This window comes from Onychostoma macrolepis, chromosome 03 (genome assembly GCF_012432095.1).
Source record: "Onychostoma macrolepis isolate SWU-2019 chromosome 03, ASM1243209v1, whole genome shotgun sequence".
Taxonomy (NCBI): domain Eukaryota; kingdom Metazoa; phylum Chordata; class Actinopteri; order Cypriniformes; family Cyprinidae; genus Onychostoma; species Onychostoma macrolepis.
Genome location: NC_081157.1, coordinates 8,657,326 through 8,671,813, shown reverse-complemented (window position 1 = coordinate 8,671,813; position 14,488 = coordinate 8,657,326). Strand labels below are relative to the sequence as shown.

At 38.4% G+C, this 14,488-nt stretch overlaps 2 protein-coding genes across 2 annotated transcripts; both read right to left on the bottom strand.

The window, feature by feature from the left end:
- Nucleotides 1–3,877: 3,877 nt before the first annotated feature.
- LOC131537568 (uncharacterized) lies at nucleotides 3,878–6,654 on the bottom strand. The gene is made up of 2 exons (XM_058771122.1): nucleotides 6,120–6,654; nucleotides 3,878–5,115 (listed from the first exon to the last, which is right to left on the bottom strand). The coding sequence occupies exon 2, from the start codon at nucleotides 5,102–5,104 to the stop codon at nucleotides 4,076–4,078; it is 1,029 nt and encodes a 342-aa protein (XP_058627105.1). The 5' UTR covers nucleotides 5,105–5,115; nucleotides 6,120–6,654; the 3' UTR covers nucleotides 3,878–4,075.
- Nucleotides 6,655–9,518: 2,864 nt separating this feature from the next.
- Nucleotides 9,519–11,996, bottom strand: LOC131537565 (uncharacterized). Its single transcript, XM_058771114.1, has 2 exons — nucleotides 11,766–11,996; nucleotides 9,519–10,750 (listed from the first exon to the last, which is right to left on the bottom strand). Exon 2 carries the CDS (start codon nucleotides 10,737–10,739, stop codon nucleotides 9,708–9,710), a length of 1,032 nt encoding a protein of 343 aa, XP_058627097.1. The 5' UTR covers nucleotides 10,740–10,750; nucleotides 11,766–11,996; the 3' UTR covers nucleotides 9,519–9,707.
- Between the last annotated feature and the right edge of the window lie 2,492 nt (nucleotides 11,997–14,488).

The following is a 14,488-nucleotide window of genomic DNA, read 5'->3' as shown; positions in this document are numbered from 1 at the left end:
AAATCTGCAAAAATGTCAACAATTCTGTGTTTTTCTGTCAATATGGGGTGCTGTGTGTACACTGAGGAAAAAAAATGAACAAATGATTTTAGCAAATGGCTGCAATTTAAGGGGGTCTGAATACTTTCTGTACCCACTATATATATATATATATATATATATATATAGCAGTTATATTATGAGCTGTTGGCATTAATTGTGCTTGTGATGGAGCACAATTAATGGCAACTTTCAAAAAATCCTTGCTTCAGTCAAAATCACGCAGCTCTAAGATTTTCACTCCGCTCTCACTGCACTTGATCTCATTACTCTGCTTTGGAGTGTCAAAGCTCATTTTTAGGGTGACAGTTGCCACCCCGTGCCACCCTTGTGGACACGCCCCTGCCCATATGTACAGCTGAACACCGGTTCTCCCGCTCTCAGTTATGTTGCTTCTACCGGCTGTTTATTGCTGTAGATATGCAATGCAGAGGGACGTATACATGACGCCCTCTTCTGGAGACTAGGTGGGAATATGCAGCTCATTTGAATTTAAAGTGATACACTCCAAAACAGCTCTTTTTTAGACACACCCCAAAAATGATACTTTCCAGCTATAATAATTAATGATCTGTCGGGTATTTTGGGCTGAAACTATCCAAGTGTTTGAAATTAAGTGGTTCAAATTTAATATTTGACATTTATAATATTTTAATAATATTTTCATTTCAAAGTAATGTAATGTAAAATGTTAATAAAGCACAGCATCTCGCTCCTGCTTTTTCAGGGAACGGGGTTACAATCAAGTAACCCGAGACGTTCCCTTTTAAAAGCTTCTCTCTATGCCGCGCCAAGTTACCACTCTGGGAAAGAGAATAACATGGCTGCCGCACTGGAGGTGTCTGGACCCTTCACCGTTGTGTAGTGTGTGCTCACAAGCACGTGAAAGGTCTCAGACATCAGCTGAAGATGTTGACTCAAGAATGTGAGAGCCTAGAGTGGCATGAACATCTAACACATTGTGACATTATTTGCTTGGTGGCTGCTGCCCCCATTTCACATGGAATTATCTTTGTGCCAATAAAAATGAATGAAACTTGATAAAACTAAACGTAACAAATTTTTGTTTGCTATTTGACACAAACCTCTCGTGAGGGAGGGCTTAACAGCGGTGTACTCTGATTGGCTAGTGAGATTTTAATGGACAGTGTAATCCTGTATAATTTACACAATTAATTTTTAATAATGAAATGATTAAACAGTTTGTTAAAGAAATTAACTCAGAATTGAGCATATGATGTGAGAAAATTATAATTATCAGTAAATGTCAGTAAATTGATTGATATTTCAGCGATCAACCAATCCCGTTGAGTTTAAGTAGAAGTCCCGCCCCACCATGTTAGATGCTAATGGGGACAGCCATTTTAGTTTTCTCCGTGATATCAAAGAGATAAGCAGCAGCGTAATTCAGAGCAAGAAAGTAAAAAGGAGTCGAAGAGGATAAAATACATATGTTTTTTTTTATTTTGCAATGTGTAGAAAAGGTTGTATATGTAATTAGATGTATACTGATGTAATTGTGTGAGAGAAAATGCAAACTTAATTCTTTAACAATGTGATTCTGAGGAGTTTTGTTGTGTTATAAGTTAAAAGATGTCTGTTGGTTGATCAATTACATAAATTTTCATGTTGTGTGATGTAGCATCTGCTTAGGATCATTGATGAACGTTTAGGCTTTATGTCTTAAAGACCCTTAAAGAAACCTAACGTGTACTAAAGAGAAACTCACCGTGTCTATCTAGTCATAAAGATCTATATATATTTCAGCAGGCAACTATTTTTACAGCTAACGTCACATGAGAGTGAACTGGGCCAAAATACAAAAAGTAAGTTAAACATTCAATGTGATGGATATATTATTTGAAGATGTAGCCTATGTATCAAGAATGGCCACATAGTTATTTTAAAGTTAAGTTAAGTTTACAGTGACATTACAGTACATTTACAATACTTTACATGCAGTACATTTAAAGTAAGATGTGAATTTTCTAGAAATAAAAATTCCAGAAACAACTTTTGAACTTTCTGTTTGATTCTTTCTTACCAAGTTCTTAGAAATTCCAGCCACTATTAAATTCACAACAATGTATATTACAGATGATTAAGCATATAAATTGTCAGTTTGTTGTTTTACACGCATGCACACAGACATTATTTCATACACAACATAGTCGTGAGATGCATAAGAAAGCTTAAGACACGTAACACAAACCATAATCCATAACAACAAAAGACAATACTATATTTAACCTTTTCTGAGAAGAAGTGTGCACTTTATTATTACAGTGTTCTCAGCTTCAAGGAACTGCTTTACCTGTTTTGCAGTGTGATGGGGGCTTTGCTCTGCATGATAATTGCGGGCTGATTGGGAGATGCTCACAGGAAAGGAAGTGTTGTCGAAGACAGTTCTGATAAACATTCACATTCACCCTGCCATGTTTGTCCAACTCCTGCTTCACAAAACAACACACTTTGGGCCCAGTTATTCCCCAGTTTGATGCCGAACATAATGTTTCCCATAGGACCCAAATAAATAAATTTTATTTTAGCTAGGGTAGTCTAGCTTTTTGATCCTTTCTCCAGACAAGAGGCTTGGTCACTGCAGAGTGGCATTTCAGTACAAATTCTCAATGGTTAGACATTATTATAATGTCTGAGACAGATACTAACCCTGTTGAGCACTGAACTGATGAGCAATTCCAGCTGCAATTCCCCATTGAGAGTCTCCACATTATCCTGTCCTCTTGGTCATTTGTCTTGAATGAATTCATGTCATTGCAAATGTGCAGTTATTTTAGAAATCACAGATTTGGAATGACCATCTTCTCTTGCAGTGGCTGAAAAGGTCAGCCCTTTGGCCTTCATCTGGACAACCTGCTGTCACAGAGTTTCAGTCACCTTAGAGCCAACCCACCACCTTGCGAAAATCACTGAAAATTGGAATGTTATCCTTAAAGGAATGCTGCTAGTTACCAGGGAACAGATTAGCATCAATAACTGGGGGAGGAGTATCTGAAAGTGTTCTCTAATTTTGATCAGGGTTCTTTTTCAAATGCTTAATTTGAGTTTTTCATACTGTATTTCAGAATATATCTAACTTATGAAATGTTTTAAAAAAACTGTCCTTCTAGTCCTGTTAGGATAACTTCAAGCAGGACTTGGCCTATTATGACACTTTCTACAAAGAAAAACATGGAAACATGATTGAAAGCCATGGAAAGTGCTGCTTCTATGCTTATCATAGAGTAAAAATGATTTTGGTGGTAAACATGCCTTGTAATAACTCATTTTTTAACTTTTGACAGGTGGAGACCGGTATGTTAGAATAACTTGCATACAATATGAAAAAAATTATCTTTTTTTAGTGTTTGCTGCCATCTGCTGTAAACAAGCTGAACTCTCTGCATTCAGCAGTGCTTTATATAAATTCAAAGGGTTTGAATTTTGCATTTATGCCACTGCATGTGGGCATGGGAAGCTTTTCAGTTTGGGTAGGCCAAAATCATGAAAAATCCACTAGAGATTAACAGGCCGATCGTGATTTGTTGTAATTTGCAATCATGTTGAAATGTTGTTCTGGGTTTGTGCTAACATTATTGTCTGTGCTATGACAGTGGTAAATTATGTCTCAATGTTTATGTTTTTATCCACCTTCAGACTTTCTTTGAAATATGTTCCAGCCTCGAACAAATATCTTTGCATCCTTTGAACATTAAAGTGCTCTGGATGTCCGTGGCTATATGCTGACCCAGAAGTTGTCTAGAATGTCAAACCATGACAGATGCTGTCAAACACACATGGAAATAAGATTTAGTAAAGAAAAAGCCAAGACTTAAAATGCAGTAACCACCTTTTTATTAACATTAAAAACAAAGCCCAAATGTTACATGCTATACAGTACCAACCTCCTCTCTCCTTACAGTTTTTCAGAAATTCTTGCAGATATCCCAATAACTGCTTGTAAAGTTAGAAATAAGGTATTTAACTGAGTTTAACTGGTTTATCCATGGAGTTAACCAATCCTGATATTTTTTCATTATTTTGCAGGTGGCAGCGGGACATCAGTTGGAGGGTTTGGCTCATCGTCGATCTTTATATCACGGCAGAACAACACCGGTTCTTGACCAAGACCCATTTTGTACTGCCACAGATATAAACGCTCATTTGGTTTCAGCCCAAATGTGAGATTTTCTTCCACTTCAGTTGCTTCATTCCAGCTTTCGTTGTCAGTGCTGACATGTGAACCTCCATATTCAGTTGAAAAAGAGAACTGGTACTTTGCAATTAACCCTAAGAGGTCTTTAGATTCAGCCGAGGTTGACATGGCTATCTTCCAGTTGTGTGTGATCTGGGACATCTTCTCCTTATTGTATCCAACCCTTTTAATGACTTTCTTTTGCCATGTCACTGGTGTATTGCTGTCATTAGTTATGGTTTTAATGTTCTCCCAAATGCCAAAGGCTGGGCCTTTAGTCATTGACAGCCCTCCAGGAAGGAAGTTAAGTATATCGGGATGAACAGAATAGACAGCAGTGCACTCGTCTTTGTTGAAGTTGGTCCCTTTGTAGTACTCAACACCCCACTCTGAGACAGGCTTGAGGAAGTAGTAGTGGTTTGGCAGGCCCCAGTAATACAGGCCATCTCTGCAGTTGGGATGCAATGGGTATTCTACAGAATCCGAGTCTTTATTCATGTTTGTTGTTCTTCGGTAAGTGCCCTTTCCTTGGAAGATGATGTAGAACTTGCCAAAGGCTCCGAGGTAGTGGTCCCCACCCTGGCAGTTGGGATGAAGGCTGTAAACCACACCATCGCTGTCTGTCGTCAGGTTGGTGGCTCTGCGGTATGACTTGCCCTTGATGATGTAAAAGTAGCCATCTCCACTACCAAGGTAATGGTCTCCATTTTGGCAGGCAGGGTGCAGACTTAAAATAGTGATGTCTAAAGCTTTATTAAAATTACTTGACTGCATATAGCAGCCAAGGTCAGAGCGGATTATATAATAGTAGTCGTTCACACCGCAGAAATCAGTACCTTTGGTTTTGTTCTTGGGAATAATACCCTTCATCGTGCCAGAACCTGCAACACAGAATAAGCCAAGCGTTCAGTCTCCACCCATAATGGAATGCTGTCGTTCTACTCGTACTATAGATTGGGCTGACTGATTACCAAAACATTGTATCTTAGTTTATGAAAGAGAAAAAAGAAAGTTAACTGTTGCTATAATTCTGAGCTTTAATTTTAGTATGATTAATAGTTTTGCAGGAAAAATGTATGCACCTCTAATATGTAATGTTTTGTCGTGAGTCATTTATCATTTATATTTCCCCAAACGTGGCTTATTGATATTTGTACTGTTGTGATTAGGTAAAGCTGTGCTGATATGGATCTGCTTAAGGCACCAGTCTTGGGACTTGAACCTGCATCATGTGAGGTAAAAGTCCAGGGTCCTTAAACACTATGCTGTCTGAAACTAACAAAACCATTTCTGCATTATCAATTGCACAATGCACAGTTAATTGTTCTGACTGGTGGATTTCATTTGCAGCTACATAAACCCTTACACTGTTTTCCCCATAAAATCATCAGCCTCTGGCTGAAATCTCAAGTTCAGAATTGAAAAATCACACTAAATCGCACTTTTACTGCTTTATCACTTTACAGTTGAAAACCTCTAGCTGAGCTACAGTATGTGTGTACATTGGTACACTGTAACAACCATTCCTGGAAATGTAAATGACAGGCACTTTTTGATAAAACTATGAGTCTGGCGAACAACTATTGACAAAGAAAACTGGAAGACATCTAGAACACTAGACTAAAAATTTGAGTTTGCTAAATAATTATCACAATAGTAATATGCAAAAATAATAAAAGATGCACGTCTACACATGGGAATGCAACCACTCGTCTAGAAATGGTTTGCATTGTGGTCCTATTCCTGTTATATTCATTAATTAATCATGTCATCATTTTACTAGTTAGCATTTTTAAAACATCTAAATAATGTTTTATAATAGCTGTCCTTCTTCTAGCGGTACCCAATAAACATATAAACTGTAAGCCCACAAGTGCACACTTACTTGGACAACTGTTGACTGCAGAACTAATTCTGAAGAGCAGCTCTTCTCCTGTCAATCTTGAGAGATACCCGTCTGCCAAACTCTCTTAAAGCTTCAAAGAGGGCTGGAAAAACACACCCACATGCTTCCAGGAAGACCAAGAATAGGTCTATGCAGGAAAGTAATGTTACTTACCAGGGGTGTGTTTCCCAAAAGCATCGTTAGCTAACTATGGTGGTAAATTCCATTGACAGAGAGGTGTTTTCAACCATGCTACCTGATTGGCCCATGTCATAGTGATGGTTATGATTTAGAAAAACCCACCAGTTTGAAAACACTCACAAAGTCAGAAACACCCACTTTTGTTCTGCAGAGACCTCATTCTCAGGTAGACTAGGCAAAACTCTGCTGGGTGTTTACCAACTGTCAGTGCAATACTGCAGGGATGTCAAAAGGTATTTACCCCAGTTCCAGGTTTCTCTATTTGTGCAGGTTTCTGTTGTTTATGAGTGGAGACTAAGGGGAAAAATGACTCGGTTCATGTACCATTTGCAAAAGGATCTGATACAAAAGTGAAGTTCAAAATCAAAGTGCCACAATATTTTATTATGAAGTTTCTCTCGAGATCCTCTTTCCTGCAGAGTTTAGCTCCAACCCCAATCACACTGTAGCGTTTTAGCGATCCTGAACAAAGGTTATCTGGCTTTGATGTGCAATGCTGCATGTCATTTGAAATTCTTTTAACTTGACACAGAGTCTTAAAATGTCTTGGTTTTCACTCGCTCCGAGAGCGCTCCAGCACCAAGAGCCACGAGTACAATTCATGCCAACGGTCCATAATATAACTGCATATTTAGCAAGAATTTACATGTTAAACACATTTTGCAGTAGTTCAGCGAATCATTTTATTCTCCCGCATCCTGCACACACACACGAGTCTCTACCCACCCACACTCGCCCATAAGTTGTCCCAAAAAGTACAATTCATGATTTTTTTCGCGAGGAAAAGAGGCCCTGAGACCGAGACCCCTTCAAATGAAGCGGCAGAAAACACTGTCAGTGGCCCAACTCTGACGCAAACAGCGGAGATCAGCAGAAAAGATGATGCATGAAGGTGAATGTGATGCATGCGAACATCATAGCAGTACTTCTTGCCCAGCAAAGAAAAAGCAGAACCGGAGTAAGGCCATATAAAGATGATTTTTGAAGTTTGGGTTTGTCAGCTGTTCAAATGCAGGCCATACTGCAATACCAATGTGCGTAATATGCGGTGAAAAGTTAAGAAATTAAAGTTTGAAACCAGCGAAGTTGGAAAGACATTTAAGTACACGTCATGCCGACTTTTTTTCAGAGGAAGGCTCAAGAGATTCAGTCATCAGCTCCGGTACTCAGCAGAAGCATAACAGTCAATCAAAAATTACACTTGGCATCTTATAAAGTTTCATATCGTGATGCCAAAGAAAAAGTGCCACATACAATTGCAGAGATTCATTCTGCCTGCCTCCTGATAACTTACTCAGGCCACTGAACATACACAACTCACTTTCTTTATGTAAGAGAAATTAACAATGAATTTCCCTCTCCCATGCAAGTAAAATAACATGCTTAAAGACACTTTTGGATGAGCAAAAACAGATGTCCATTCACTTGCATTGGAGGAAGGACATTAATAATATAAAAAACTTACTTTCTCTTCAGATAAAGAAAGAAAGTATATAATTAGGGATCTATTATAAATTATCAGCTGATTTTCTTTTGAGTGAATGGTTTTGGATGAACCATCACTTCCAGCAGTCTGATAACTGAATAATGTTTTTATTATGCTGAAGGTCGCCAGGTGTGTAGTATGCCAGTCAAAACGCAGTGATATTAATAACACAGTGGAATACATCCCAAGGTATTGTAAATTGTTTAAGTAGATGTGTTCACTACTAATTATGAAACATTTTGCACAATATTTGTCCTGCTTTAATGTGTTAGTATAATTTGTTATTCAGGTCAGCAGCCCTTTTAAACTTGTAGGCATGGACCTTATAGGAAACTGACCCCTACAGAGGATGGACATGAATATATCTGCGTTTTGACTGACTATTTTACAAAGTGGCCCCAGGCTTACCCTCTCAGATCGAAGTCAGCCAGTGAGGTTACAAACTGCATTGTGAAATTCTTCTACCAGTTTGAGGCCCCCAAAATAATTCTGACTGATCTGAATTTGTCAATTCTGTATGTTTCATGATATATGTTGTTGTGAATATATGTTATATGTATGACATATATTATATTAAACAATTTAAATACTAAAATGTTGCTATGCACTACAGTTCATATTTCGAGATATTTATATTTTATTGCACTTTACTTCCTTTACCTCTCATGAATAATTTTCTGTACTATAATGACTCACAGCAAAATCTCCAGTGTTGAAATCCTAGTGTTAAGGACTTTTAGAGTAAAGTGTTAAAGTTGTGGTGTTGAACTTTAGGGGATTAACACTAGCTAGTGTAAACAGCACCCTCTGGCCGGTGTAAATACGCAGAGAAACTCTTATAACACTCTGTTGAGTGTTATTAGTCACATCCGGGACATTTGCTCGTGTGCGCGCTTGACTCATCTGGAATATTTTTCACAGACGCCATGTTCTTAGACTCGCGATGCGGAGCATATGAGGACGCAAAACAGCGAAATTAAGTGTTTAATCTTACTCACAATATGTGTTTTGTAATATCATATCGTTTTATAGCGATATTTATGAGGTGTGTGCGCCTAAACGTTGTTTAAAGACATTTCTTCCACTCGTGAGGCGGACCAGACGAGGACGTTTCTTTTTAAAAGGGAAACGCCGAAAGTTAAGTGTTTTATCTAATTTATATGTATTTCACAACATCATATTGATTCATAGCGATATTTGTGTGATGTGCACTCCTAAACTTTTTCTCAGAGCGATATTTTCCTTCACTCATGATGCGGAGAAGACGGGCAAATTGGTTTTATCATGGAAAACACCGAAAGTAAGTGTTTAACCTCATTTACATTTTGTACATTTATGTCATTGCATGTGGGCATGGGAAGCTTTTCAGTTTGTGAAAATCAGGAAAAATCCACTAAAGAAATTAACAGGCCGATCGTGATTTGTTGTAATTTGCAATCATTTTGAAATGTTGTTCTGGGTTTGTGCTAACATTATTGTCTGTGCTACATTATGTCTCAATGTTTATGTTTTTATCCACCTTCAGACTTTCTTTGAAATATGTTCCAGCCTCGAACAAAGATCTTTGCATCCTTTGAACATTAAAGTGCTCTGGATGTCCGTGGCTATATGCTGACCCAGAAGTTGTCTAGAATGTCAAACCATGACAGATGCTGTCAAACACACATGGAAATAAGATTTAGTAAAGAAAAAGCCAAGACTTAAAATGCAGTAACCACCTTTTTATTAACATTAAAAACAAAGCCCAAATGTTACATGCTATACAGTACCAACCTCCTCTCTCCTTACAGTTTTTCAGAAATTCTTGCAGATATCCCAATAACTGCTTGTAAAGTTAGAAATAAGGTATTTAACTGAGTTTAACTGGTTTATCCATGGAGTTAACCAATCCTGATATTTTTTCAATATTTTGCAGGTGGCAGCGGGACATCAGTTGGAGGGTTTGGCTCATCGTCGATCTTTATATCACGGCAGAACAACACCGGTTCTTGACCAAGACCCATTTTGTACTGCCACAGATATAAACGCTCATTTGGTTTCAGCCCAAATGTGAGATTTTCTTCCACTTCAGTTGCTTCATTCCAGCTTTCGTTTTCAGTGCTGACATGTGAACCTCCATATTCAGTTGAAAAAGAGAACTGGTACTTTGCAATTAACCCTAAGAGGTCTTTAGATTCAGCCGAGGTTGACATGGCTATCTTCCAGTTGTGTGTGATCTGGGACATCTTCTCCTTATTGTATCCAACCCTTTTAATGACTTTCTTTTGCCATGTCACTGGTGTATTGCTGTCATTAGTTATGGTTTTAATGTTCTCCCAAATGCCAAAGGCTGGGCCTTTAGTCATTGACAGCCCTCCAGGAAGGAAGTTAAGAATATCGGGATGAACAGAATAGACAGCAGTGCACTCGTCTTTGTTGAAGTTGGTCCCTTTGTAGTACTCAACACCCCACTCTGAGACAGGCTTGAGGAAGTAGTAGTGGTTTGGCAGGCCCCAGTAATACAGGCCATCTCTGCAGTTGGGATGCAATGGGTATTCTACAGAATCCGAGTCTTTATTCATGTTTGTTGTTCTTCGGTAAGTGCCCTTTCCTTGGAAGATGATGTAGAACTTGCCAAAGGCTCCGAGGTAGTGGTCCCCACCCTGGCAGTTGGGATGAAGGCTGTAAACCACACCATCGCTGTCTGTCGTCAGGTTGGTGACTCTGCGGTATGACTTGCCCTTGATGATGTAAAAGTAGCCATCTCCACTACCAAGGTAATGGTCTCCATTTTGGCAGGCAGGGTGCAGACTTAAAATAGTGATGTCTAAAGCTTTATTAAAATTACTTGACTGCATATAGCAGCCAAGGTCAGAGCGGATTATATAATAGTAGTCGTTCACGCCGCAGAAGTCAGTACCTTTGGTTTTGTTCTTGGGAATAATACCCTTCATCGTGCCAGAACCTGCAACACAGAATAAGCCAAGCGTTCAGTCTCCACCCATAATGGAATGCTGTCGTTCTACTCGTACTATAGATTGGGCTGACTGATTACCAAAACATTGTATCTTAGTTTATGAAAGAGAAAAAAGAAAGTTAACTGTTGCTATAATTCTGAGCTTTAATTTTAGTATGATTAATAGTTTTGCAGGAAAAATGTATGCACCTCTAATATGTAATGTTTTGTCGTGAGTCATTTATCATTTATATTTCCCCAAACGTGGCTTATTGATATTTGTACTGTTGTGATTAGGTAAAGCTGTGCTGATATGGATCTGCTTAAGGCACCAGTCTTGGGACTTGAACCTGCATCATGTGAGGTAAAAGTCCAGGGTCCTTAAACACTATGCTGTCTGAAACTAACAAAAACCATTTCTGCATTATCAATTGCACAATGCACAGTTAATTGTTCTGACTGGTGGATTTCATTTGCAGCTACATAAACCCTTACACTGTTTTCCCCATAAAATCATCAGCCTCTGGCTGAAATCTCAAGTTCAGAATTGAAAAATCACACTAAATCGCACTTTTACTGCTTTATCACTTTACAGTTGAAAACCTCTAGCTGAGCTACAGTATGTGTGTACATTGGTACACTGTAACAACCATTCCTGGAAATGTAAATGACAGGCACTTTTTGATAAAACTATGAGTCTGGCGAACAACTATTGACAAAGAAAACTGGAAGACATCTAGAACACTAGACTAAAAATTTGAGTTTGCTAAATAATTATCACAATAGTAATATGCAAAAATAATAAAAGATGCACGTCTACACATGGGAATGCAACCACTCGTCTAGAAATGGTTTGCATTGTGGTCCTATTCCTGTTATATTCATTAATTAATCATGTCATCATTTTACTAGTTAGCATTTTTAAAACATCTAAATAATGTTGTTTGAATATTTGTAATAGCTGTCCTTCTTCTAGCGGTACCCAATAAACATATAAACTGTAAGCCCACAAGTGCACACTTACTTGGACAACTGTTGACTGCAGAACTAATTCTGAAGAGCAGCTCTTCTCCTGTCAATCTTGAGAGATACCCGTCTGCCAAACTCTCTTAAAGCTTCAAAGAGGGCTGGAAAAACACACCCACATGCTTCCAGGAAGACCAAGAATAGGTCTATGCAGGAAAGTAATGTTACTTACCAGGGGTGTGTTTCCCAAAAGCATCGTTAGCTAACTATGGTGGTAAATTCCATTGACAGAGAGGTGTTTTCAACCATGCTACCTGATTGGCCCATGTCATAGTGATGGTTATGATTTAGAAAAACCCACCAGTTTGAAAACACTCACAAAGTCAGAAACACCCACTTTTGTTCTGCAGAGACCTCATTCTCAGGTAGACTAGGCAAAACTCTGCTGGGTGTTTACCAACTGTCAGTGCAATACTGCAGGGATGTCAAAAGGTATTTACCCCAGTTCCAGGTTTCTCTATTTGTGCAGGTTTCTGTTGTTTATGAGTGGAGACTAAGGGGAAAAATGACTCGGTTCATGTACCATTTGCAAAAGGATCTGATACAAAAGTGAAAAATCAAAGTGCCACAATATTTTATTATGAAGTTTCTCTCGAGATCCTCTTTCCTGCAGAGTTTAGCTCCAACCCCAATCACACTGTAGCGTTTTAGCGATCCTGAACAAAGGTTATCTGGCTTTGATGTGCAATGCTGCATGTCATTTGAAATTCTTTTAACTTGACACAGAGTCTTAAAATGTCTTGGTTTTCACTCGCTCCGAGAGCGCTCCAGCACCAAGAGCCACGAGTACAATTCATGCCAACGGTCCATAATATAACTGCATATTTAGCAAGAATTTACATGTTAAACACATTTCGCAGTAGTTCAGCGAATCATTTTATTCTCCCGCATCCTGCACACACACACGAGTCTCTACCCACCCACACTCGCCCATAAGTTGTCCCAAAAAGTACAATTCATGATTTTTTTCGCGAGGAAAAGAGGCCCTGAGACCGAGACCCCTTCAAATGAAGCGGCAGAAAACACTGTCAGTGGCCCAACTCTGACGCAAACAGCGGAGATCAGCAGAAAAGATGATGCATGAAGGTGAATGTGATGCATGCGAACATCATAGCAGTACTTCTTGCCCAGCAAAGAAAAAGCAGAAATCCGGAGTAAGGCCATATAAAGATGATTTTTTTGAAGTTTGGGTTTGTCAGCTGTTCAAATGCAGGCCATACTGCAATACCAATGTGCGTAATATGCGGTGAAAAGTTAAGAAATTAAAGTTTGAAACCAGCGAAGTTGGAAAGACATTTAAGTACACGTCATGCCGACTTTTTTTCAGAGGAAGGCTCAAGAGATTCAGTCATCAGCTCCGGTACTCAGCAGAAGCATAACAGTCAATCAAAAATTACACTTGGCATCTTATAAAGTTTCATATCGTGATGCCAAAGAAAAAGTGCCACATACAATTGCAGAGATTCATTCTGCCTGCCTCCTGATAACTTACTCAGGCCACTGAACATACACAACTCACTTTCTTTATGTAAGAGAAATTAACAATGAATTTCCCTCTCCCATGCAAGTAAAATAACATGCTTAAAGACACTTTTGGATGAGCAAAAACCGATGCCCATTCACTTGCATTGCAGGAGGGACATTAATAATATAAAAACTTACTTTCTCTTCAGATAAAGAAAGAAAGTATATAATTAGGGATCTATTATAAATTATCAGCTGATTTTCTTTTGAGTGAATGGTTTTGGATGAACCATCACTTCCAGCAGTCTGATAACTGAATAATGTTTTTATTATGCTGAAGGTCGCCAGGTGTGTAGTATGCCAGTCAAAACGCAGTGATATTAATAACACAGTGGAATACATCCCAAGAGGTATTGTAAATTGTTTAAGTAGATGTGTTCACTACTAATTATGAAACATTTTGCACAATATTTGTCCTGCTTTAATGTGTTAGTATAATTTGTTATTCAGGTCAGCAGCCCTTTTAAACTTGTAGGCATGGACCTTATAGGGAAACTGACCCCTACAGAGGATGGACATGAATATATCTGCGTTTTGACTGACTATTTTACAAAGTGGCCCCAGGCTTACCCTCTCAGATCGAAGTCAGCCAGTGAGGTTACAAACTGCATTGTGAAATTCTTCTACCAGTTTGAGGCCCCCAAAAGAATTCTGACTGAAGGGAATTTGTCAATTCTGTATGTTTCATGATATATGTTGTTGTGAATGTATGTTATATGTATGAATATATGTTTTTTTTCCAGTACATTTAAAAAAAAATGATGGTATATATTCAACAATTTAAATACTAAAATGTTGCTATGCACTACAGTTCATATTTCGAAATATTTATATTTTATTGCACTTTACTTCCTTTACCTCTTATGAATAATTTTCTGTACTATAATGACTCACAGCAAAATCTCCAGTGTTGAAATCCTAGTGTTAAGGACTTTTAGAGTAAAGTGTTAAAGTTGTGGTGTTGAAAGCTCAACATTTTCTTTCACTGGCGATGCGGAGCGGACGGGGAAGTTGGTCTTCTCGAGAAAAACACTGAGTGAGTTAAATTATTCGTCATTCAAAGTGATTTTGTGCCCTCACAAGTCTTGGAATATGGCACATGAGTCGCATAAACTACTTTAGACACTTTATTATCTTTTTTTAAAGCATGAACATGTGTTTTGTGTTCAGCAAATGTGAATCATATAGGTTTGGAAT